The following is a 25,491-nucleotide window of genomic DNA, read 5'->3' on the forward strand; positions in this document are numbered from 1 at the left end:
ATGGGTTTGTGCCTTTGTTTACACAGAGACTTTGCCTTAGTGGAGGGTCTGGAATTAATGAAAAAGTTAAAATTGTTTCATGCTATCACGTCACAGATTTGAATTTCTCCCAGATCTTAAATCCCAGGAAAGCATCTACTGAAAGGTCTCTAATCAAAATGTTTAAATCATGCATATATATGCTTGTCTAATATAGAAACAGGCTGAGATAGTAAGATAAATTTAATTTCACAAATGGGGACAATAATCATCAGGACCAAGAACAGACAGACTCATTGGAGGTTTAAATTCAGTCAGTATTTACTGAATTCACAGCATATCTTTGTTGCTTTCATAGCGCAATGTAGTCAAGTGTATAACAATACAAGCTCCGGTGCTAGAATGTCCATGTTCAACTCTCGGCTTTACCACAGACTAGCTGTTTGATCTTATACAGGTTGTCTCTTGTTCCTGTAGCTAATACTTTGTTATGGTTTTGTGTCTATGTTCATGAGGGATATTGATCCGTGGTTTTCTTCTCTGGTGATGTTTTTGATATTAGGGTATACTGGCCTCATAAAATGAGTTGGGAAGTGTTCCCTCCTCCTCACTTTCCTGAGATTATGTATGGTTTTTTACTTAAATGTTTCATAGAATTCACCACTGATGCCATGAATGTCTAGACTTTTCTTTGTGGTACGATTTTAATTTACAAATTCATTGCTTGACTTGATAAAGGTCTAGCTTTTCTGTTTCTTTTTGAGTCACTTTTAATATTTGTATCTTTCTAGGAATTTATCCATTTCACCTAAGTCATCTAATTTGTTGGGATAAAGGTCTTCATAAAATTTACTTAGAATCCTTTTGATTTCTAAAGGGGCTGTAGAGATGCTCCCTCTTTAATTCTTGATTTTGGTAGTTTTTTTCTATTTTCTTATTCAGGCTAGTTAAGTGTGTTATCAATTTTATCTTTTCAAAGAAACAACAAAGGGTTTCATTGACTTTTCTTTCTCGTTTTTCACTTAATTTTTATTTTTAGTGAATTTTTATATTTAGTAAAGTATTGCCTGAACACTGTTCTAGAAGCTAACTAGTGACATGAACTTCATAACAAAAAATAATATCCATTACTACTTCATTTCCAATTCTCCTGCCTCAAAGTTATCTATTTCTTCTGGTATTTACCTCCAATATTTCTAGATAATATACTTATACCAATATTTGACTTGTTTTGCAATCTTAGATACTGTATCTACTGATCTCCAATGCACAATAAATTTGTTCCTTGACATCATCATGCTCCCCTCCCCCCATCAGTTCTCCTCTTATCTTCCTTATATATTTATGTTAAAATTTCTGGTAAAACAATCTACTGTTTCATTATTATAACTATATAACTATTGTTTGAGTTGAGCCACAAAATTCAGTCTCATTTTACATCTTTTTTCACGCAACTTTTTTCTTTCCTGAAGTTAATAGTTACTTCTAACTCCCTGTTGGCCTTCCTCTAGCTATTACTAAATCTACTCTTAAGACATTACTAAACCTTCTCTTAGTATGGTTAAACACATCAGATAATTTGTCATCACTCCACTGGTCCCACGGACAATCATCCTGGAGCACTCCATCATCCTGCTCCAGTTCATACTCTCCACCGCCCAAGTTTTACTGACATATAATTGAATAGTCTATATTTAAGGAATACAGCTTCTATATGGCTGTCACCCGAAACTTCCTTCACCATCAGTCTGGGAGTTTCACTAGCATCTCATGGTGATGGATCAATCTCTTGTGTCCTGGATGGTATGTTTTCAGGTTTTTTGGTTTATTCATTCATTCAATAAGTCATCCAGTAACTTCTTGAGAAAGGAGGAAAAAAAAAAGCTTTGAAACTTTGAATATCTTTCTATACCATATTTGAAGTATAATTTAGCAATGAATAGAATCTTAAATTGGAAATATTTTCTCACGTAATTTGAAGACATCACTCCAATGCTTTCTTGTTTTAAGTGTTGCTACTGAGAAGTGTGATGACATTCTGATTTTTTTTTTTTTATTGTGGCCTTTTTTTTTTCTCTCTCTCTCCCCCATTCTGGAAATTTTTAGAGTCTCTTTTTTATTTTTTACTGTTTTAAAATTTCAAAATGATGTTCCTTGGTATTAGGTCTATTTGTTTCATAGTACTGATCACTTAGTAAGCCACTGAGTTCTGGAAGAGTTTTCTTGTGTTATTTCTTTAATATATCCTCCCCTCCGTTTTTTTCTGTCCTCTTTTTCTAGCACTTGTATTAGTGAGATGTTGGACTTCACTAGTTATTGTCTAAAACTGTAAAAGGTGTGAAATTTTACCCTGCTTCCAGGATAACAGGTTAGCCTGGAACAGTTTTATGGATACTGGCAGAAGACATGAGACTCCTGGATCAGAGATGAGGGACTTTATTACTCATGGCAGCATAAGCTTCTTCATGGTTGTGCCAGTTCTCCTTGCCTCCCAAGTCCCATAGGGACAATGCAGTGGCAGGCCTAGGCAGATACTATGCACGTAATACGTTTAGGTAACAGATTAGGAAATCCCCAGATCAGAAAATCCTAAGCTTTTTTAAAAGATGCTGCAACAAATCTGTCTAATCTTTGCCCTAGAGGGAAATATTATCTTTATCATACTGCATAGCAAACAAATCTGCCCTTTGCTCCTGAGGGAGTCACTGTCTCGCTTCCCAAGTCTGTTCATTATATAAACACCTTTGACAAGAGAATACAGAACAAAAGCCTATCGGTGTCTCTGCTCACAAGATGTAGAGAAATATGAGAGACCCATATAAAACTGTCTACCAACAGTTATTCCTCCAATTTCCTTACCCTTTTTCTTTAATTTTCCTTTTGTCTTTTTGTCCTACCTTTTGAGACAGTTCCTTAATTTTGCCCTCAAAACTTTCTACTGAAATTATTTTTAGTCTCATAGTTTTAATTTCCAAGAGCTCTTCCTTACTTTCTGAATATTCCTTTTCTTTATAGCATCCTGTTTCATAAATAAAATAGCTTCTCATTTCCTTCTAAGGTGGTGGTAGTGTTACTAAATTTTTTTCTGTTCCATTTGCTTATTTTGATCTTTGTCTTTCAAAATAAGGACATTCTTCAACAGTCTGGTAATTCTTAGTTGTATATTCAAAGTTAGAGTGAAAAAATAAAACAGCAATCATGCATTAGCAACACTTATCAACCACTGGGCCTACCAGTGGGATAAACCAGTGCGACTTGGATATTAAACTGGGGTCCTGTAAATGTTAAAATGTACATTATTTTCCTATTAGACTGGTGTATATTCAGGAAATAATTCTCCAACCTTCTATCTGATAGCATATAAGCCTAGATGCCAGTGTTCTGAGAACTATAGGAGGAGGTCACTGGGAGTTCCTCTTTGCACCCAACCTGGTGCCTGCCTTTCCAGGGTTCTACAGTACAAATCGGCTTGCTTTTACAGGTCTCCCCCATGATGGAAGTTAGGGCTCAGCTTTTCCACTCTGCTAAGTTGGTTGGTTACAATTTGTTCAACTACATTTCTTCTTCCAATTTCTATTGCCTCTCATCTGCTCTTCTCTCCTCTTACATTTTCTTTGTCTTTTGGAGTTTATATATTTTTATGCCTTTACTGTCATTTTAGTAGAGTTTTTCAGGAAGGAAAATAAACATGTGTATTCAACTGGCCATGTTATATAAACATAGCTCATAAACATATTTACAAATGTTGGTACAAATTACTATGTTGTCCTTGATTTGTGCGAATGCACACTCCTCTATAGTAGTGTGTGTGCTTTGTCATTACTGAGTATTACTACAATTCATGTCTTTGCTAACCTAAGAGATTTTTTTAAAGTGGTACTTTATGGTTGAAATGAACAATTCTTAGATTATTAATGAATATTAACATGTTTTCATCAGTTTACTAGCCATTTTGATTTCAACTTCTGAGGCATATCTGTAGAAGTTCTTTGCTCCTTTTCTACTGGAGTGTTAGGTTTTTTTCATTATCACTTTGTAAAAGTGATATTTAATGATGTTAATTCTCTGAGGAAAGTATTTTTCCACCTTGATATTTGCCTTTTCATTTTGATGTACATAGCTTTTATATTTTAGAAAGTCATATATGTCAATTTTCCTTCGTAATTTTTCCATGCTTAGAAAATCCTTATCTACAAATATTTACCAATATACTTTCTCATTAATTTGATATTTTCCATTTTTTGTATTGATCTATAAACCAATTAGAATTTGTTTTCCATGTGTTATAAAGCAAGAATCTAGTCCTCCCCCCAAAATACCTAATCAATTGTCCTAGCATCATTTGTTAATAGTTCTTTAATTTCCCACTGATCTGTGATATGACCTTCATCATTTGTATAATCTATACACATACGGAGGTTTCTAGGACAGCGAGATCATCTATGAATTCTGTACATAAAACTTATATTTTTGTATTAGTGTCATTTTGTATATCTAAACAGTACAGGCCTAGATATTTTATTCATTCATTCATTCATTCATTTAGTGCAAGGGGCGGGACAGAGAAACAGAGAGAACCTCAAGAGGCTCTAGGCCCAGTGTGGAGCCCAACACAGGGCTCAATCCCAAGACCCCGAGCTCATGACCTGAGCCGAAATCAAAAGTCAGACACTTAACAACAGAGATACAAAGGCACCCTCAGGCCTAGATATTTTAATATCTGCCAGGGCTAAGCAAAATTGATTCTTGACACAAAACTTTAAAAAATAAAACACACACCAAACTAGATGAGACTAAAAAAATTATACATATTCATTTATTACTGAACTTTTCATTTCTCAGTACATTTCTAAAATATTTTACTTCAAAGAAAGCTTAAGTAACATCTGTATTCAAGACTATTCTAATATACATTCCTAACTATAAACAAATTTCTCCTTTGAAAAGATTTTTGTGTCTATTTTTTAAATCTTTATTTATCATTATTTTATCACTCAATAAATTCCACATGATGCTAATCAACTTATGTTTACAAGTTAAAGTGAAATGAACCTACTTTTAATTCTCAAAGAAAATGTTCTCTGACACCTCTGCATGCAATTCTTTTTACAAAGAAAAACTACCAACTTTCCATAAAAGTACCATAGTAGAGTCACATATTTCAAACCTTAATCTTAAATTTAAGCTATTTTTAAAAGTGGCTTAATTTTAAAATTAACATCTGTGATGTAAATATAAAATCATTTATATGGGAAAATAATCCACTTCCTTCTATATCTGTCTCAGTAACAGTTTTATACCGGCTTTCCTAGTAAGCAGATTAAGAGAAAAAATAATCACCTTTATTTATTTAATTTTTTTAGATTTTATTTATTTATTTGAAAGAGACAGCACAAGCAGGGGGGAAAGGAAAAGGGAGAGGGAGAAACAGACTCCCCGCTGAACAGGGAGCCCAATGCAGGACTCCATCCCAGGACCCTGAGATCATGACCTGAGCCAAAGACAGATGCTTAACCGACTGAGCCACCCAGGCACCCCAAATAATCACCTTTAAAGAGAAATTATCAATATAAGCATGCAAGGTTAACCAAACTACTTTCTTTGTATGGTTTTTCTATTTCTTCAAAATATTTTAAGTCCTAACAAACTTCAAATCCTTAAAAAGATTAGTTGTAGTTTCCTATATAGTAATGTCCCTTGTATCAGTAAAGGAAATTTACACTTTTCTATGATTTGTAGTTTTTAAATTAGTAGATTGTCTAAACTGTTAACATAATGAATCCTACAATTTGCATACATACTCAAAAATGCTTAATTAATACTACCATTGTTGGCTATGAAAGAAACCTGAAAATCATAAATAGCTTTGTCAACAAGCTCTGAGTGACCTTTGGAGATCCCTTAACTCTCTTAGCTTCTTAGCATGTCAACGATCCTTAAGTTCAAAAATCAATAGTTATCTACTTGTCCAGTGTCTACTATGTATCAGACACTGCATTTAAATGAACTTTCCAATGAAAATACTAACAAAATTCACCAACATTTGGGAAGAATTTATGTAACTTTAGCTTACAGGACTCAAATAGAAAGAAATATGGGGGAAAGGGGCAAGAAAGAAAAGTGAGAAAGTCAGCAAGAGGGATAAAAAAAGATAGAGGAGGAATGACAACAAATAAGGAGCTGGTCTTTGCACTGTCAATCCTGATTTCTTCCTCTAACATTGCTAGAGCTCTGCACCATGTGCAGAGGTGGTATGTTAAGTATCAACAGATGTGCTGTGCACACCAACCATCTCCATGAGTACCAGAGGAGACCGATGCCGATCCCAAACAGCACAATATAACAGTATATCTCAGTAGGTACACTTTGAATCTCTCAGTGCTGTGAAGCTATATCAACTACCCCCTATCACCTAAACTGTGATTTCATCATCCCAGGAAGGAGTGGAAGAGGGAGAAAATCCAGGGTGTGAGTGCCTATATTAAACTTTCTGTCATGAGTCAAGAGGAAAGGAAAGAAAGGAAAAAGATTAGTTGATAAGAAAGTCAATCCAATTATAAGAAAATATAGGAAAAAATATATTTGCTCTACCAAATTGTGGCTTCTAAAAATCATATACGACTGTATCAGCTATGCTGAGGAACATTCACATTGTTTCCAATATATGGTGGCCACAAATATTGTATTGAGATTCTTGTATATTAGTACTTTTATTCATATATTAGCAGTACAGACTAGATTCTCATGAGTGGAACCATTAGGTTGAAGGGTGTACTGAATACCTTAAATGTGAAGAGATGTTACAAGATGACTTTCTAAAAAGGTAGAAATGATTCAGATACCTAGCAACAAGGTATACATGTACCTTTTTCCTAGCATCTCTGCCAGAAATGGGTGATTTTAATTTTTAAAATATTGTTGAGCTATAATTCAGATATTATAAAATTCATCCTTTTAAAGTGTACAATTCAATAGTTTTAGTATATTCACAGAGCTATGCAATGATCACCAGTAAGTTTAGAACATCTTTATCACTCCAAGAAAAGAAACCCTGTACCCATTCAGAAGTCAGTCCCCATTTCTCCACCTCATTCCAGTCCAAGGCAACTACTAATCTACCTTCTCTTCGTATAGACTTGCCTATTCTTGATATTTTGTATAAACGGAACCATACAATATGTGGTCTTCTGGGACTGGCTTCATTTACTTAACATACCATTTTCAAGGTTCATCCATGTTGTAGCATGTATCAGTACTTCAGTCCCTTTCATCATTGAATAATATTCCACTGTATGGGTACACTGTGTTTTATTTATCCATTCATCAGTTGATAAACATCTGGGTTGTTTCCAACTATTGGCCATTATGAATAATGCTGCTATGATCATTCAGGTACAAGTTTTTGTGTGGATGCATGTTTTTATATACCTAGGTTGGAATCATTAGGTCATATGGTAACTCTATGTTTAAACCCTTTAAGGAACTGCCAAACTGTTTTCCAAAGTGTGATTTTAATTTTTGCCAGTTTGATGGGCATAAAATAGTTCCACCAACTTTATAATGTGCACTTCCTTACTGAGTCTGAGACTCTTCTCTTTCATTTATTGGTAATTTAGGTTTGTTTTTCTTGAGCTGCTTTTCATCTCTCTTGTCTTTTTTTTCTGAGTTACTTTTTTTGCTTCTTATAAACTTCCAAGAGTTTGGGGCTCCTGGGTGGCTCAGATGGTTAAGCGTCTGCCTTCGGCTCAGGTCATGATCCCAGGGTCCTGGGATCGAGCCCCGCATCGGGCTCCTGGCTCAGCAGGGAGCCTGCTTCTCCCTCTCCCTCTGCCTCTCTCCCTGCTCATGCTCTCTCTCTCTGTATCTCTGTGTCTCAAATGAATAAAAAAACTTAAAAAAAAAAAAAACTTCCAAGAGTTCTGTATATATTTTAGATATTAACTAATTTACTCTTGTCTTCTCTGTAAACAGTTTGTCTTGATTTTTACATTAGTCTTTAAATGTTGTGGTATCTTGTGTTGTATAAAATATTCCATTTTTTGGAAGTGAACATATCTTCTGGGTTTTTGTGTTTATTAAAAAGTTCTACCTTACTTCCAGATTATAAATGCAGTTGCCTACATTTTCTTCTAAAATTTTTGTTTATTTTACTTTAAGTCTTCATGGAAAATCTACATCATATACAGTACGAAATAGAAACTTAAATAATTTTTCTACTGAAATGATGTATCATCTTAATCATATATAATTTTTTTTAAGATTTTATTTATTTGACAGAGAGAGACACAGCGAGAAAGAGAACATAAGCAGGGGGAGTGGGAGAGGGAGAAGCAGGCTTCCCGCCAAGCAGGGAGCCCGATGCGGGGCTCGATCCCAGGATCCTAGGATCATGACCTGAGCCGAAGGCAGACGCTTCACCCAGGCGCCCCTTAATCATATATTAAGTGATCAAATATGATGAATTTTTTCTCTGGATTCTCTATTCTAGTGTTTTTCAAGCCACAGGTTAGGACTACTTGTTGCTTTTAAAATCAATTTAGTAGGCTTTATTGGCATTTTAAAAAATACAAAATAAAGAAAATATCAGTATATATCATATATAACAAGGGTAAGTGCTTCATGAAACTTTTATTTCTATTTTTTTTAAGATTTCATTTATTTATTTAGAGAGAGAGAGAGAGAGAGCGCATGCGTGGGGAGAGGGCCTGTGGGAGGGGGGTAAGGAAAGAATCTCAAGTAGACTCTACGCAGAGTGCAGAGCCAGACGTGGGGTGATCTCATGACCCTGAGATCATGACCTGAGCCAAAACCAAGACTTGGACACTCAACTGACTGAGCCACCCAGGCGCCCCTTTATTTCTGTTTTTTAACACAAACATATAAACACATCAAGGGTCATGATGCACGTAAAATGTATTTCTTATTGTGAGTTATAATAAATAAAATTTGAAATCTTAATTTCTTCCATTATATTCCATTAATCCATTTGTCTATTCCTTTGCTCTTATGTATCTAATTCTAGTGGCTGTGTTCTGATATCTGGTAAGGCAGGTGCATCTCCCTTTTTAGCTACTCCTGGATATTTGTTCTTCCACATGAACTGTGTGGTCAACTTTTTCCTACCATTAAAAATATTTTTTTTGTTTCCATTCTAATTAGAATTGCTAATTCAGAAGATATTATACTTTTATGATATTAAGTTCCCTGCAGCCCATCTAGTATTTGGTATGTCTGCTTACAAAACATGGTATGTTTCTATAATTCTTATTACAGAGGCTCTGTGGTTTACTTGTTAAATTTACTCCTAAGTATTTTATAGTTCTTTTCATTGCTGTGAAAGAAAAATTTTCCCATTTTCATTCTGTGTGCTTATTGCAAATACAGAGAAGCTATCAGTTTTATTTACCTTATATCTAGCTATCTTACCAGATTCTTTTATTAATTCTATTGTTTATAATCTGAGTCTCTTGTGTTACCTAATCGTATTGCTAGGACCCCTAAAAATGGTAAATAATTTGACAGTATAAAATGGCAACACTGAGAATCTTGCTTAGCTCCTGATTGTAAAATGCTATTTAGGTAACATACACAAGAAATTAATTACACAGAGGGACACCTGGGTGGCTCAGTCGGTTAAGCGTCTGCCTTCGGCTCAGGTCATGATCCCAGAGTCCTGGGATCAAGTCCCGCATTGGGCTCTCTGCTCAGCGGGGAGCCTGCTTCTCCCTCTCCCTCTGCCGCTCCCCCCTGCTCGTGCTCTCTCTCTCTCTGATAAATAAATAAAATCTTTTAAAAAAAAGAAAAAAATTAATTACACAGAAAACTGGAACCCATTCCTCTCTCTTCCGTTTCTCAAGTTATTCCTCATGTTATAGTCCCCATCCCTGCTCCTCCTTTCCTACAACTTCTAAACTGTGCTACGAGTGAGAGGCTCTGACTTCTGATGTCTGGGTAGTAGGGAAAAGAGGTGCTGCTGGCTCTCAGTGTACCATTAAAAATACATATCTATACATTCAGATATATGCATACATCGCACAAGGTAAGATACTGAAAGGAATATCAAGAAATGAAGAACGTCCAGAAAGACAATCAAATAAGAAACGAAAGACATATGAATAAATAATGTTATTTCAAATATAAATGATACATGTTCCAAAATAGGCATGAACCAAGAGCAGAGGAAAATAGTTGCTTATAGTATAGAAAGAGTAACAGGTGGAGGTTACCTATATATGACAATTATGCTATAATTTGGATATATTATAGATTAAAAAGCTTTTGAGAGATTGGCTGAACCTAATTAGCATATGTATTACTATTTTCTTAGAGGAAAAAACTGTTTTCAAATAATTCACTTACAAGTGAACTTCTAGCAACATAACTCCTGTATTTCTTAAAGACCACTTGGACAGGTGATAGTAACAGTCCCAAAGTTGTACTACTGCCAGTAAAAGGAAATAAAAAGAAGAATAAATAAGAGCCTGGTTTAACAATGCCCTTTCCTGTTTACCCCTTGAGAACAGAATTAATTTTATTCAATAAAAATAAAAGAAAATGAATCTTTTATCCTGCAAATTGCTTAAAAATTGAAATTTTGTAACTGCAGGTACTATGTAATTTTTATTATAATGTTATAGTTCACTGTTAAAATTAATATAGCTTCTCATATTGCTAAAAATACCATAATGCAAATTTTTACCAGGGTCAAAAATTTTCATTTTTGAATTCATACAGTGTATAATAGCAAAATGCAGCTGTTACATAAAGCATAGTTTGCTGGTTCATTCATGCTATAAAAATATGACTGACATTTCATCTGGTCAACCATCCTAAAGGTTAATTCTTGTTTCCTGTTTCAGACTTTATTCCAGGTGAACTTCTCTGGGTAGATTCTATCTACCTATTCTGAACAAACCACAAACTGTTTCATTGCTCACTCTTACTGTTAAGAACATATTGACTTGCTGCCTGCTCTGCTGTTTAATTCATTTATGCTGAGAGTCAGGCATGAAGACAGAATTTTAAATGTGACATTTGCAGGCTGTTAGGTCATTTAAGCTCTGACAACACTAGGGAATTCCTGACATATAAACTGGACTTGATTACCAAACACAGACAGGCTTCCCAAAGCAGCAAATTTCTGGTCATATTTTTTTTGGTAATTTCTCATAGAATTTAATATTAAATTTCAATGCCAATTAAAAGATCTATATAGCCAACATTTTAAAGTAAAAGCCTGTTTCTTTTAATTAGTTCAAACCAGAACTTCTTCTAACCAAATCCGCTAAATGAAAATCATTTTGGTTGACAAAGATATATGGAAAGACTCATAATAATAATTAACAGTCACCTCAGATTCTGATATATTCTGATATTTAAGAGCTTTTAATATTTTCTATAATCTATAGATTCTGAAAAATCTGGCAGTTCCGAAGGCCATGACTCTTGTCAACAGACCACTTAGAATTCTTAGATTCTGGCCAGCGCAGAGCCAGACTTTATATGCTGTCAAAGTCACACCATAAAATCTTAGTTTAAATACCTACCACACTGCCTTCTCTAAGATTATAGTTATGCAGAACGGATGATAGAGTCATTATAATTGGAAATGAAAAAAACCTGCCCACATGACATTTAGAATTACACTTTACAAGAGTTGATAATGGGGTACGGTGAAGGAAGTAAGGAAAGATTGTTTTCCTATTTTAGCTACTCAAAAAAATTACACCAAATGACAATTTTTCAGCTCTTTTTCCTTGTCACTAACAAGTGCTACAGTGGTTCAAATGAAAGTTTTCTGAAATTAAGTCTTGATGTTAAGTAATGAACAAAAGATAATTCTGATTTTACCCTGTATTTTATATAAGTAAGAGTCCCACTATGCACAGCAAGTAGCCTTTTAATACTGCGTTTTGAATGAGACTTCCAACTGTAATAGGTGGGGTCTAAATAGGGATAGATGGCCTGGAATGCCTTTCAGCTATTCCACATTGATTTTGAAAAACCTAACAAAGGCAATTACTTTTCACAGATTAAAACTCTTGTTTCTTTCCAAAGAATAAAACAGGAGAAGCAAACCTGGTGTATTATCTGAGCTACAGGAAGTTGTTCAGCATATTTCAGTGGTTCCATGAGTTCCTCATCCATCCAGTCTTTCTTATATCTGAAAAAAAGGAATTAAAAAACACATGCCTCAGGTAAATACTATCTGTAAATACGGCAAATATTTAAATATGCCAAATATGAAAACTATTAAAAATCTATATTTAATGTTTCTGAGATAATCAGTATTTATTAAAATCTATGAAAAACCACCTAGTGATAATTTTTAAGTGACATAACGATAAGTACATTCAGAACACATTTAATTACTACATAATAAGCTACCATCATCTAATATTCTCAGATCCTGTCTTTTACTCTGGGACTTAAAAATATTTAAGAATTCCCTGTTTATAGGGTGTACTTTTTAATACAGTATTTAAAGTCTTCAAAACCTGGCTCCAACCACATTCAACCTCCATCTCTAGCAACTCCTTCTCAATAGACTGTACCAGTCTATTGTTTCAGCCACATCCAACTACTGGCTACCTGTCAGTGGGCCTTGCAGCTCCATGCCTCTTGGATGCTCCCCCTTCTGTTTCCTGTTGGGACCAACCATCAATTCCTTCTTTATTTACTATTCTTTCAAATATAATTATTTAAACCTGTCTAGATATATTTTTCACCTCCCTGAAGACAAAAATCATGTCTTATTTTTTCGTGTATATCCAATGTTTACTATATACTACTCAATAAATGTTTGCTGAATGAATGTATGAATAAAATGAAGACAAAATAACTAACTGAGAAATTATTTTATATGAAAAATATTTTCTTTACTATCTACATTTACAGTGAGATGCAGAGTTGACATAATACAGACTTAAGATAGTATAAAATAGTAAAGTACACAGTAAGAATAAAATCTCCCCAAATGAAGAAAATTAGAAAAAATGTTTTTAAAAATTATTGACCCTTTCCTGAAATGGAAATAATCATTAGATTTCAAAACAGTAAGACTTAAACATATTTAAGCCTCCTTTACCCATTTTTTTCTGTAAATTACACAGCAACTTATCAACTTTTTTAAAAAATTAAATTTTAAAAATTGAAAACTTCATTTGTCTTGAAAAATAACCAAACAAGACTGGTCTAAGTTTCTAGGGCTGCAGTTAAGGAATGTGATGATGAGAAATGTGGCATCTCTCCAGAAAAAAAAGCAGATAAACAAGGACAAAATTTTGCCTATGATTTAAGAGCTTGAAGAACCTCTTAATTAGGTAAAAGCTTGTGTATGCCTTGCAGAATTAGTATAATAATAATTAATTTGGGGGAATTTTGAAGACTCACTCATGATGAAAAAAATTGTCTTAAAACCTTGCTTTATAGGGACAGAAAGCAGAATGGTGGTTGCCAGGGGTAAAGGTGGGGAGAACAGGGAATTATTGTTCAAAGGGTAATTTCAGTATTGAAAGATGAAAAAAGCTCTGGAGATAGACAGTGATGACGGTTCATGATAATTGAACTGGATATTAAAAATGGTTAGAATGGTAAATTTTATGTTACATATACGTTATGGGCTGAACTGTGTCCCCCCACAATTCATATGTTGAATAAGTACCTCAGAATATGAGTCAGAATAGAGTCTGTAAAGCGGTAATTAAGGTTAAGTGAGGTCATTGGCGTAGGCCTTAATCCAATGTGATAATGTCCTTATAAGAAGAGAAGATCAGGGCACCGAGGCAGACTGTGTAACGACCAAATGAAGACACCAAGGGAAGATGTGGCCATCTATAAGGCAAGGAGAAAGGCCTTAAAAGAAACCAACCCTGCCAACCCCTTGATCTTGGCCTTCTAGTCTCTAGAACTGTGAGAAAATAAATTTCTGTTGTGTAAGCCACCCAGTCTGTAGGACTGCATGATGGCAGCCCTAGCAGACTAATACATTGCATTTTACCACAACTAAAAATAAAATAAATGTTCATTACCAAAAAAACCATTTTTTAAAATGTACAATTGCACAGTATACATTTAAGAAGTCTATCTACCTTTTTAGGTATATAAAATACATATCAAGCAACAAAAGAAATATAGATGCATTGAAAATCACCAAAATTTAAAACTTCTGGGGCCCCTGGGTGGCTCAGTCAGTTGGGTGTCCGACTGGAGATTCTTTTTCTCCCTCTGCCCCTCCCCCTGCTCACATCACCCACTCTCTCTTTCCGTAAAATAAATAAGTAAGTCTTAAAAAGAAGTTTAAAACTTCTGTGCTTCAAAAGACACTATCAAGAAAGTGAAGAAACAACCTAAAGAATGGGAGAAATTTTTTGCAAATCATATATCTGAGAAAGGATTTGTATCAAGGATATATAAATAGCTCTCACAATTCAATCATTTAAAAAATCATTCAACAAAGAATTTTTCCTTAATCAACAAAGAGATTTGTAAGCAAAATTAGCATATATTTGTGTGTATTTGTTTCTTTTTTACTGTGTGTCTATGGAGGGGACGAATACAATGACCACTCAGTACAGTTCAGTACCACTGCCTTGAGTCCTGTTAAGGCACCAGCCATTTCAATAAATATCTGCTGAAACAAAGATTAAATCACTGTAGTAATTCTAAAAGTACAAAGAAACATGAAAAAGACACTCTTTCCTTGCTTATTCCAAAAATGTAAAGTAACAATGTATAAGATGGAATACATTTAATTCACAAGATGTTTCTCAATAACTGTAAAAGATACAAAAATATTGGAAATCTAGCAATTTGCTTTGAGTGACTTTTTTTTTTTTTAATTAAGTAGGCTCCACACCCAGTGTGTTGCCTGACGTGGGACTCGATCTCACGACTCTGAGATCAAGACCTGAGCTGAAACCAAGAGTTGGATGCTTAACTGACTAAGCCACCCAGGTGCCCCTTGAGTGACTTTTTAAAAATGCCAAATAGTATGAAAAATTCCAGACACATTTCTGTATTTTCTTTTTGTTGTATTTTTTTCTGAAACATGTGAAAGTAAGTTGCAGATATCATGACAGTTCACATCTAAACACATGCATCAACCAAAGGTAGGTTTAAAATTTTTCTTTAAAAAAAAAAAAAAATAAAAAAAAATAAAATTTTTCTTAATAACTGCAGGACAGGGGCGCCTGGGTGGCTCAGTCGTTAAGCATCTGCCTTCGGCTCAGGTCATGATCCCAGGGTCCTGGGATCGAGCCCCGCATCGGGGTCCCTGCTCCGTGGGAAGCCTGCTTCTCCCTTTCCCACTCCCCCTGCTTGTGTTCCTGCTCTCGCTGTCTCTCTCTCTGTGAAATAAATAAATAAAATCTTTAAAAAAAAAAATAACTGCAGGACATTTTTAAAAAGTCACTCTAAGTACAATTCACAAGTTATCTTTGTATCACTTATCACTATGGACTTAGAAGTTTTTTTACTTATTCAGTGTTTTCACAATAAATTACAATTATTTCTCATTTTGAATTCCTTAAAAATGTCTGTCCATCATTGGACCCCTTTCAATATGGAGATGAAGATCTCTTTTTATTTCAGAAAAGTTTTTTTTTATTATTTTAAATGTTATGTCTGTTCATTTTCCATTTGTTTTTCTAGTTTGAGTTCTTGAACTAAATATATTGGATTTTCTCTATCACTCTCTCTCTGATCCTTTCAGCACTCTTATTTCAGTTTCATTTTCTTGACTCTTTTTCATTTCTCTTCTTTATGTCTCTTACTGAACTTTTGGTAATATCTATCTTCCCTTGGGTACCTTGTAATTTAGTTTTCATTTCTGAAATGATTTTTGTCTTTTTCTGTCAATTTCCTTCCAGAGGTCAATCAGCTCCTGTTTCATACACCTTCCTGTTGTTTGTCCATTTCAATTGTGAGTTTTGGAACTCTGATGCATACTGTCCTTTCATAATGCAATTTCTTGTTTAATATAGGTTGTTCAAGTTCAAGTGTTGTGTTTCAAGTTTCTTGCTTTGTGGCTTTTCTTTTGTTTTTATTTTTCCTTTCATTCTCTCTTTCCCCCTAACCCCTCTGTGTATGTGGAGAAGGTGTTATTTAAATTTTGTTGTCTTATAGCAATTTTATGCAGATCCTGGCTTCTTTTTCTGTGGAAGATTATTTGTATTGGTTTTCTCCAGAATCAGCAATAGCAAGTTACCTTGTGATGAGAAGACAGGTAAGTTGGCTTATTAGGTTTCTCAGTTTAAGAGCACCCTCCACTGTGGCTTCAGTGAAGTGTAGATTCTTTTAAAAATGGAACTTTTGGGGGTGGTGGTGGTGGTGGGAATAATTTGTCCTTTTAAAAAATTTATCTTATTTCCTTTGGACCCTTATCTTCAGCTGCTTCTTTCTTTCCTTTCACCACCAAGCCTCCAAAGGAAACCCTCCCCGCCACCCCTTTCAAGGTCTCTTCCATTCTCTCAGAATGAGTGCTTTCCCCAAATTGTCACCTTAGGACAGCCACACTTTCTAAGCCCCATCTCCCAAATCCAGAGGCCAGGCCTCTGATCAAGGAGTTCATGCTTACAGTATAATTCAGAAAAGGAGAAAAGCACAAATGTTAATTTCAATGGATATATGGCTGCCATCCTAAGGACCCTGGGAATTTTCTCTTGCAGTATAAGGTTCTCTTTCTTAAAGCCATCCTAGTATTCCTTCTATTTAATATTTGAGCCTCTCCTAAAAGGATGTAATTTTTCTTTTATCTTTTTCCAGATCCTTCACTAAGATCTACCTAAATAACTTTACAAAGGAGTAATTTCTATGTGGAAAAAGCTGTGCATTCCTTTTTTTACTTGACTATTTTTTTTGTGTTTTTGTAGAAAACTACAGTAAGTGGAATTTGCAGGGTTTTGGATCCAATATAGTGATGATACCATCTCAAATTGAAATATTATTCAAATCCTCTGCATAACTAAATAAAATACTGCTGGCAAAATTCTGACACCTGTAAAGTTAGTCTTTACACACCCTCATCTCTTGTTTTTTTTTTTTAAGATTTTATTTATTTATTTGAGAGAGAGAGAATGAGAGAGAGAGAGCACCAGAGGGAAGAGGGTCAGAGGGAGAAGCAGACTCCCTGCTGAGCAGCGAGCCCGATGTGGGACTCGATCCCGGGACTCCGGGATCGTGACCTGAGCCAAAGGCAGTTGCTTAACCATCTGAGCCACCCAGGCGCCCCATCTCTTGTGTTCTTTTATTCTGTCACTGATGCCCTCAAAAAGCTTCCTGTGCTATCCAAGCACTTCTGAAATAACACTGTAAAATTACTTACTGTGTCCATATATGAGACCATCCTGATTCAGAAACAGGCAAGATTTTTATTCTTTATTGCCATATTGAGATTAGATTATCTGTGCATAAAATGGCAAAGCTTACTGTGAGCAGAACCTTTTCAAACACAGGAAATAGGCCCAACAAAAAAGAAGAAGAAAGCAGACACTGTGCTATGCCAAGTACAAAGTAAAAATTAAGAAGATCAATAAATAATTCAAGACATATCACCTACAGTAATCCAAAATCACTAAGAAGAAATTCTCAAAACATATCAAAAACAGGAAGTTAGCCAAAGTTCGTGTAGCCTCTTGAACATGATAACTCAAAGTCATTACTTGAAACTAAAAGTACACAAAGAAATCAAATTAATTTCTTAATACAATCTTGTTTTTAAAAAAAAGATGGAAAAATTTCCACTCCTAAGCTATATTTTAAAAAATGCCCAAGCATTCATACAATTGGCAACATATATTGTTGTACAAGATACAGTTGACAAACCTGGGCCCTATGACATTCCTGAAAGTTTAAGGAAGGGAGAAAAGAAACTCAGTGTATTGGTTAATAGAGACAAACAAAAAATGCAATTACAATTCCAGAAAGTTCCCAAGAGTCACTGAAGATTATTTTTGTGAATATTGGTTATACCATGAGATGACAATCTAATGCATTATTTTCCTTGAAATGAAATCCCCTCCCAAACTTGCAGCATCATCATTCCTGTAATCATCAAACTAAAAACTTGTGAAAGAAGATATTAGAACATAACCTTGACTATTACTTACTTTGAAAAAGCACGAGGAAGAAGACGAACCAGGGGAAAGAGACATAATTTGAGGTAGAAAACAAAGAGTTAACTCCCAAGAGAACTAAATTACATTAACTTATGGCCCAACTGTTGAAATGTATCTTATTTTCTGTCAGCTTGCAGTGTGGTATAAAAATGCACATAGCAGTTGGCAACTGGGTGGCTCAGTCATTAAGCATCTGCCTTCAGCTTGGGTCATGATCCCAGGGTCCTGGGATCGAGCCCCGCATCGGGCTCCCTGCTCAGCAGGAATCCTGCTTCTCCCTCTCCCACTCCCCCTGCTGTGTTCCTGCTCTCACTATCTCTCTCTGTCGAATAAATAAATAAAATCCTTAAAAAAAAAAATGCACACACCAGTTAAAAAAGAATACCTCCTGAGCAACTCAGTCAAGAAGTTTTAACAAAATCCCTGAAAACCAAGCTCTAGTTCTCACTTCAGAAGTAACCTCTTATCTGGTAGAAGTTGTAGGCAGGCTTTCTAAAAGTTCACAAAACCAGCTAACTTGTATACATAAGAAATTACCTTTGTAGAGTCAAAAACAATTATAAAATAGCAGTGTGGGAGTGGTCAGAGGGAACGTGTTAAAATTACTGAGCACTTTACCCTGCAGCAGGCACTCTATTAGGTACATATAACTAGTTTTATGTGTATTTTTCTAGCCATTTTATTTTGCTATATCTGTGATACATGAAAAGTATGTAGAATATCCATAGTTTCATTAATAAATTGTATTCTATGTCTAACTGAGCCACTTGCTTTTTTCATTTAATATTATGCTTTTGAAATCCAAGCACATCATTGTGATTATCAACCTAGTTTGCTATGCTATAATATGAAAATGCTCCATTTTACTTAGATACTCCAATATTAATGGACATCTACTTTCAATTATATATTATTAGAAATAATGTTGCAATAAATATCCTTCCAGGCTACTTTGTCTACATGTGCAAGAGATGTTCTACAACAGCAGCACACTATAGCCCACAGGCCAAATCTGGCATGTCACCTGTTTCTATATGTCCTATGAGCTAAGAACGGTTTGTACATATTTTAGTGGCTGAAAAAATAAGTTAAAAAAGAATACTATTTCATGACAAATGAAACATATAAAATCCAGACTTCACCATCTATAAATAAATTTTTATCAGAACACAGACATTCACCTGTTATTGTATTATCTGTGACTGCTTTTGCACTATAACAGCAGAGCATTTGCAATTGCAACCAAGACTGTATGACCTACAAAGGTTAAGATACTTACTATCTGGTCCTTTACAAGAAAAGTCAGTCAACCTCTATTCTGGAGTAATTATTTAGAAGATGGATTTGCTAGGTCATAACTTATACACATTTTAAATTTTGCTAGAAACAACCAGATTATTATCCAAAGGGACTGTATCAATTTATGCTGCCATGAGAAATGTGTAAGTTCCCATTTCCCTCCATCATTACCTCTGAATTTTCTACAATAGTTTCTCATTGTTTTAATTTGTACTTACTTTTTAAAAACATATCTAAATGGTCACCAAACAAGAGTCTTTCCTCTTTTCCAAATATATTTCCTTTGGTCATTTTTCTATTGACTTGTCTTTTTTTTTTAAATCATTGTGCAGATTTATTTATATAATTTGGACAGAATTCTTTGACATACATGTTGCAAATAACTTCACTCACACTTTCTCACTTTCTCTTGTTTACTTTTTTAAATATATATATTTTAATTTTGTTGCAGTAAACTTTATCAATCTTTTTAAATTAGCTATGCTTTGAGTAGCATGACATCTTTCCCTACTCCTATTTCTCTACTCTTACTAAGTTTAATAATTATGAAATGGTAGATTCTCTTAGATTTTCTATTATATGGTCTTAAAAAAAAAAAAAGGGAAGTTTGTCTCTTCCTGATTCTTATACCTCCTATCTTTTCCCTTGCCTCCTTGTCTTCTTTGCATTAGTCTGGACTTCTTGTACAAATGATTAATTGATGAAATTACAGCATGCATGCTTGTCTTGTCTGAATATCACTAAGATGACCCTAAAGATTCAATCTTGGGGCACTTGGGTGGCTCAGTTGGTTAAGCATCTGCCTTCTGCTCAGGTCATGGTCCTAGGGTCCTGGGACTGAGCCATTTATACATCTGTGATCATAAGTGAGGCTGGCTCTATACTTTTTTCATACTCTTCTTATCTAGTTTTGGTTTTAAAATTAACTAGTTCCACTAAATGAGTTAAGTAGAATACTTCTTTTTTTTATGCTGTTCACAAACGTCAGCTCAACGTGTGTTTGGTAGATGTCAGAGGTAAAAACCATTTAAGCCTACTGTTTGTTGGCAGTTTGTTGGGAGAGGGTATATACATTTTACAATTGAAAAAAAAAAAAGCAAGTTTTTTTTGTTTTTTTGTTTTTTTGTTTTACTTGGAGGGTTAACTTATTTTTTTTACTTACTTTTTTCCTAAATCCCCTCTAAATATTACTTTAGCCACATTCCAAGTGACTTTTCTGCCCTTATACTGAAAATTTCACATTTGGAGGTTTTGTTTTTAGTTTAGTATGACCACCTATTCTTTCAAATGGAGTATTTGGTCTAATTATATTTAATTTCATAACTGATATAGCTGGATTTATAACCACTATTCCCTATTTTCCATCTACTTGATTTTTTTTCCTTCTTCTTTTGATTTAACCAAATATCTTATTAATCCTTTTTTCCTCTTTTAACATGGTAATTATACACATATTTACCCTTATTACAGTGGTTACCTTGTACATTAGAACACCCAACTTTGACTTGTTAGTCTAATCAAACTGATTATATTTACCATTTCTCCAATAAGAACAGTATTTTACTTCCATTTATCCATCTTTTGCATTATTTTTATTATATATTTTAACTCTACAAATATTTTTTTAACTCAACGAGATCTCCTTTTTTGTCTCTTCAATATGTGATTATATTAAATGATATACTTACCTATTCTATTTCTCTTCACTCCTTACGGAATTTCTGTGTTTCCCTTTAAGATCATTTTATTTCTGGCTGAAGAACTCCATTAATTTTTATTTTAGTTCAGGTGCACTGGCAACAAATCCTGTTTTATCTGTCTGAAAACATCTTATTTCACCTTCATTTCTGGAAGATATTTTTGTTGTGTATGGAATTATAGATTAGAAGTTTTCTTCCTTTCAGCACTTTAAACATACTACCCTATTGTTTTGGTTTCCACTGTTTATATCAGTATTAAAGGTAACATGTCTTTTCTTCTCTGGTGGACTTTAAAGATTTTTCTCTATGATTTTTCAGCATTCTATGATGTGCCAAGTTGTGGTTCATCTAGCTCAGGGTGAGCAGAGTTAGCTGAATGTGTTTTTGCTAATTATCTCTTTAACTATTGATTCTTCCCTATTTTCAACCTGTCCTCTAGTTTAAGACACTATTTATACACGTTACACTGTTTTACTGAAGCTACTGTTTCTTACTCTCTTTTCTGTTTGTTTCTTTCTCTGCTTCAGTTTGGATATTTTCTATTGAATTGTCTTCAAGCACACTAATCCTGTTTTCTGATGCATCCAATTTGATATTAAGTCATTCATTGAGTTCTTTAGTTCAGATACTACATTTTTCAATTCTAGAATGTTCATTTCATTATTTTAGATATATTCATATTCTCTGGTGTTTCCCTATCCTTTCATCTGTTTTCAAGAATTTTTTCCCTTTTTTTCTTGAACATATTAAAACCATGGTTTAATATGAACTTCTAAGGTTCTTATCTACTAACTCGAAGTTTTGGATCACTTCTTGGTCTGCTTGTATATTATGTTTTGTTTTTGTTTTTACTCTTGGTATATGGCCATAGTGTCCTATCTTGTATGTACCCAGTAATTTTTGATTGATCATATATAGGACACTGCATATTGATAAATAAAAATAAAAAACCTACTGACAATGCTACTTCCCATCTGTAAAGACCCACACTTTCCTCTGCTAGACAGCTGAGAGTGGGGGTCTGATCACTTCCATTCAACCAGAGACTGAACTGAATTAAGACTGCCTTACAATTTTAATAAGACTCATTCTACCTTTAATTTGCCACTATTCTTATAGTAAGGACCTTTAAGGTTTAAACTGAAGCCTGGCAGGTCTTTGTCTCCTCAATACAAGATAGACTACAGAAAATTCCACTATGCTTTCAAAGGTTTCTGGTGTAGGTTTTTGTCCTGTTGTCCTGTATCTTCAGAATTAGGCATTCTAGGCCCACTAAACTGCCAAAAGTCTGTCCCCATTAGTGACCCTTATCAGAGGCCAAACCCAAAAAAGTGAACCACTTTTTTCTGTAAAGGGCCAGAGAGTATTTTATGCTTTGGGCCATATAATCTCTGTCACAACTACCCAACTTTGCCATTTATAGCATGAAAGCAGTTATAGACAATATATAAATGAATGATGGAACAAATATGGCTATTTGCCAATGAAACTTTATTTACAAAAATAGGCAGCAGGCCAGATTTGGCAAAAGGGCTGTAGTTTGCCAGTTTCTGTTCTTGCTGCACCGAGAATCAGTAAGTATACCCAACAGGAAAAGTAACTATAAATTGTGTATCAATTCACTGTCCCCATAACTGTCAACCCTCAGCTGCTATGTTCTTAGGGAACTCTCACCCTGAAGACCTTTACCTCCTCAGAATTACAGGACCAGTAAATTCAGCTCTGGTTTTCAGAGGTTTCTTGCTTAGGAGTTAGCTTTCCTTTAGTTTCAGAATTTGGCAAATATCTTGAAAGGGAAACGATTTTGTAATTGAATGACAACTGTGTTACTCTAGCCTCATACAATCACCAGAAATTCTGTTGGTTTCTCTAACCACAAGCAATAACCCACTTCCTGGACCAAACTCAGATTCTCAACTTTTGGCCTTCTCCCAGAATCTGTAAATTAACCCAGTGGAAAATGGCTACAGATTTTCAGCTCACCTCTGAGAAGTTTTCCCAAATCTGGATTTTTAGCTTCTCAGTCCTCTTTGCTTCTGTATTTCTCTGATGTCTTTAAAAATATTTTTGTCTGTTTTCTTCTACTTGTTCTTGGTAGGGGATCACATAAGCCTGTTGTAAATTATTTCATCCTATCCAGAATCAGAAACTGTATCCTGCTACTTTTGATGTTTAATATTTTCATTATTACTCATTTCTAAGTGTTTTTAAAATTTCCATTGATACTTTATTTATTCTAAGAATTATTCAAAGTGTGTTTTAGAATTTCCACAGATATAAATTTTAAACAATTCTTTTTTTGCTATTGATTGTAATAATGATATGGTGAACAGAAAAAAAGTTTCATAAGATTCTAATACTTTACAGTTTTTAAGATGTGCTTGTTTGGCCAACTATGGTTCAATTTTTTTAAAATATTACATTTGGGCTTGAGAAGAATGTTTACTCTCTAATTGTTGAATCTATCAGATCAAACTTATTAATCATGTTGCTCACATTTTAATTTAAAAACATTTGGGGAAATCTTTTACCAATTTCTGAAAAAAGGTTTCTGATATGATACTGAAATCTTCTTCTACAATGGTGAATTTATCAAACTTCTAAGTATGTAAATTAAAAAAATATATTATAGTTATGTTATTAGGTAATTGAAAGTTAACATGTTCTTCTTAATGAGTTAGACTTCTAACCATTAGTTACCCTCTTTATGCTTGCTAATGCCTTTTCCTTAAGTCTATTTGTCTGATATTTATATAGCCATATAAGCTTTTTATGGTTAGCAGGTGCCTGGTAATCCTTTTATTTTCAGCTAGTTAATGTCATTATGTTTTCTGTCTGTAGTTAGATTTGTTTTTATTCTAATATGATGATTTCTGTTTTTAACTAAAATTAATTTATTTAAATGTATTGTTATAAGCAACATAATTATAATTATTTCTCTTCTTATTTCATAATTTCTATTTTTCCAGTCTTTTCTTGTTTCACCTTCATTTCTTTGCAGGAATTGTTTAACTCCATTTTTTCTCCTGTACTCTATTTCCTATATTTCTATTAATTTAGTGGTCATTCTCAAATGTAAAATGCATACATACCTTACTGTCTAAAGCTATTAAAACTTACTACCTTCTCCCCATCAAAAAAAAAAAACCTCAGAATACTTTAAAACTCATCACTTCCCCCTCTCCTTCTTCTGTATTATTGTTATTAAATACATTAGTGCTTTGATTTATCTTACTTTCCCAATTATCATCATCATTATTATCATCATAATGATAAAACATACTCAATTTTTGTTAAATTTCCTACCATTTTTACTAATTAATAAGCTCAGCATTCTTCCTTCCACTCAGACTTCTCCGGCTCCTTTGCCTTCTTCAAGAAGTACATCTGCTTTAGGTGTTGTTTAAGTAAGGTGTATTGATTCAAAATACTCTCAGCTTTTGTATGTTTGAAAATGTTCTTATTCCTTGTTCATTCTTTTACCATAGTTTAGCTGGATAATCAATTTTAAGCTGAGTTATTTTCTTGACCCTAACTACCCACAAATGGACCCACTGCTTTTTATCCTGACTCTCACAGAAAGCCATTCTAACTCAAAACTCTAGATTTCCATAACAGGAATTATCATTTAGGGGAGCCTCGCCTTCCATGTTTACTCACCCCTTGGATTTTAGCTCCTTATATGTATTCCTCCATCAGATTTTCCTATCACTGAGGAAGTGGAGCTGCCTACTGGGAACCACTATTCAGCAATGGGCTCTTATAAACACTTTCCGCCTCAGAGATAAAAGCGCCTACAGCAAGATAAAAGCATGGTTCTTTTAAAGGCATGTATGTATTAAGATGTACCTGGACACATCATAGGTTGGCTATAGGAGAGGGACCCAACTCACTGAAACATTTTATATTAAGTCTAAGTAGGCCTAGAAAAGAGAGACAAAGAATCTGAGCTTGTTGCCAAATGCCTAGGGAAGCTGCATGTTTGGAACTCCAACTGCAACTACCTAGAAACATTATATACAAAACTGAACCCGAGCAGCACTTCCACTGAATAAGGTGATGCCACCAGTTCTAGTTCAATCTGGAAAAAGCCAGAAACGCCATCCATCAAACTGTGTTGTTTCCAAGCAACTACTTTCTTTGTAGCTCAGCTATGTATTTAAAAGTATACTTTCTTTTTTTTGCAATTTACTGAGCATCTTGGTATTTTATAACATCAGAGTTTTCTCAGAAAAATGCAGTCAGCAACAATTCTGAAACTCAAGTCAATTGATTGTTCTTTATTATTAACTTCAAACCACCTCTCTAACTCATTTATATTCATTTTTTATTCTGGGGAAAGTGAAATGTATCTAATTCTAAATATTACAGGGTATTCTTTTATTGAGAAATGTTTC

General features: G+C 34.3%; 1 protein-coding gene across 1 annotated transcript in view; it reads right to left on the minus strand.

Moving 5' to 3' along the window:
• PIGK (phosphatidylinositol glycan anchor biosynthesis class K) overlaps positions 1-25,491 on the minus strand; it is a 116,448-nt gene that overhangs the window by 33,498 nt on the left and 57,459 nt on the right. The window contains exon 10 of the mRNA XM_027579177.2: positions 12,058-12,142. Within this exon, the coding sequence (XP_027434978.2) occupies positions 12,058-12,142 (85 nt within the window). The remainder of the gene's footprint in view (positions 1-12,057; positions 12,143-25,491) is intronic.

Source organism: Zalophus californianus, chromosome 4 (assembly GCF_009762305.2).
Source record: "Zalophus californianus isolate mZalCal1 chromosome 4, mZalCal1.pri.v2, whole genome shotgun sequence".
Taxonomy (NCBI): Eukaryota; Metazoa; Chordata; class Mammalia; order Carnivora; family Otariidae; genus Zalophus; species Zalophus californianus.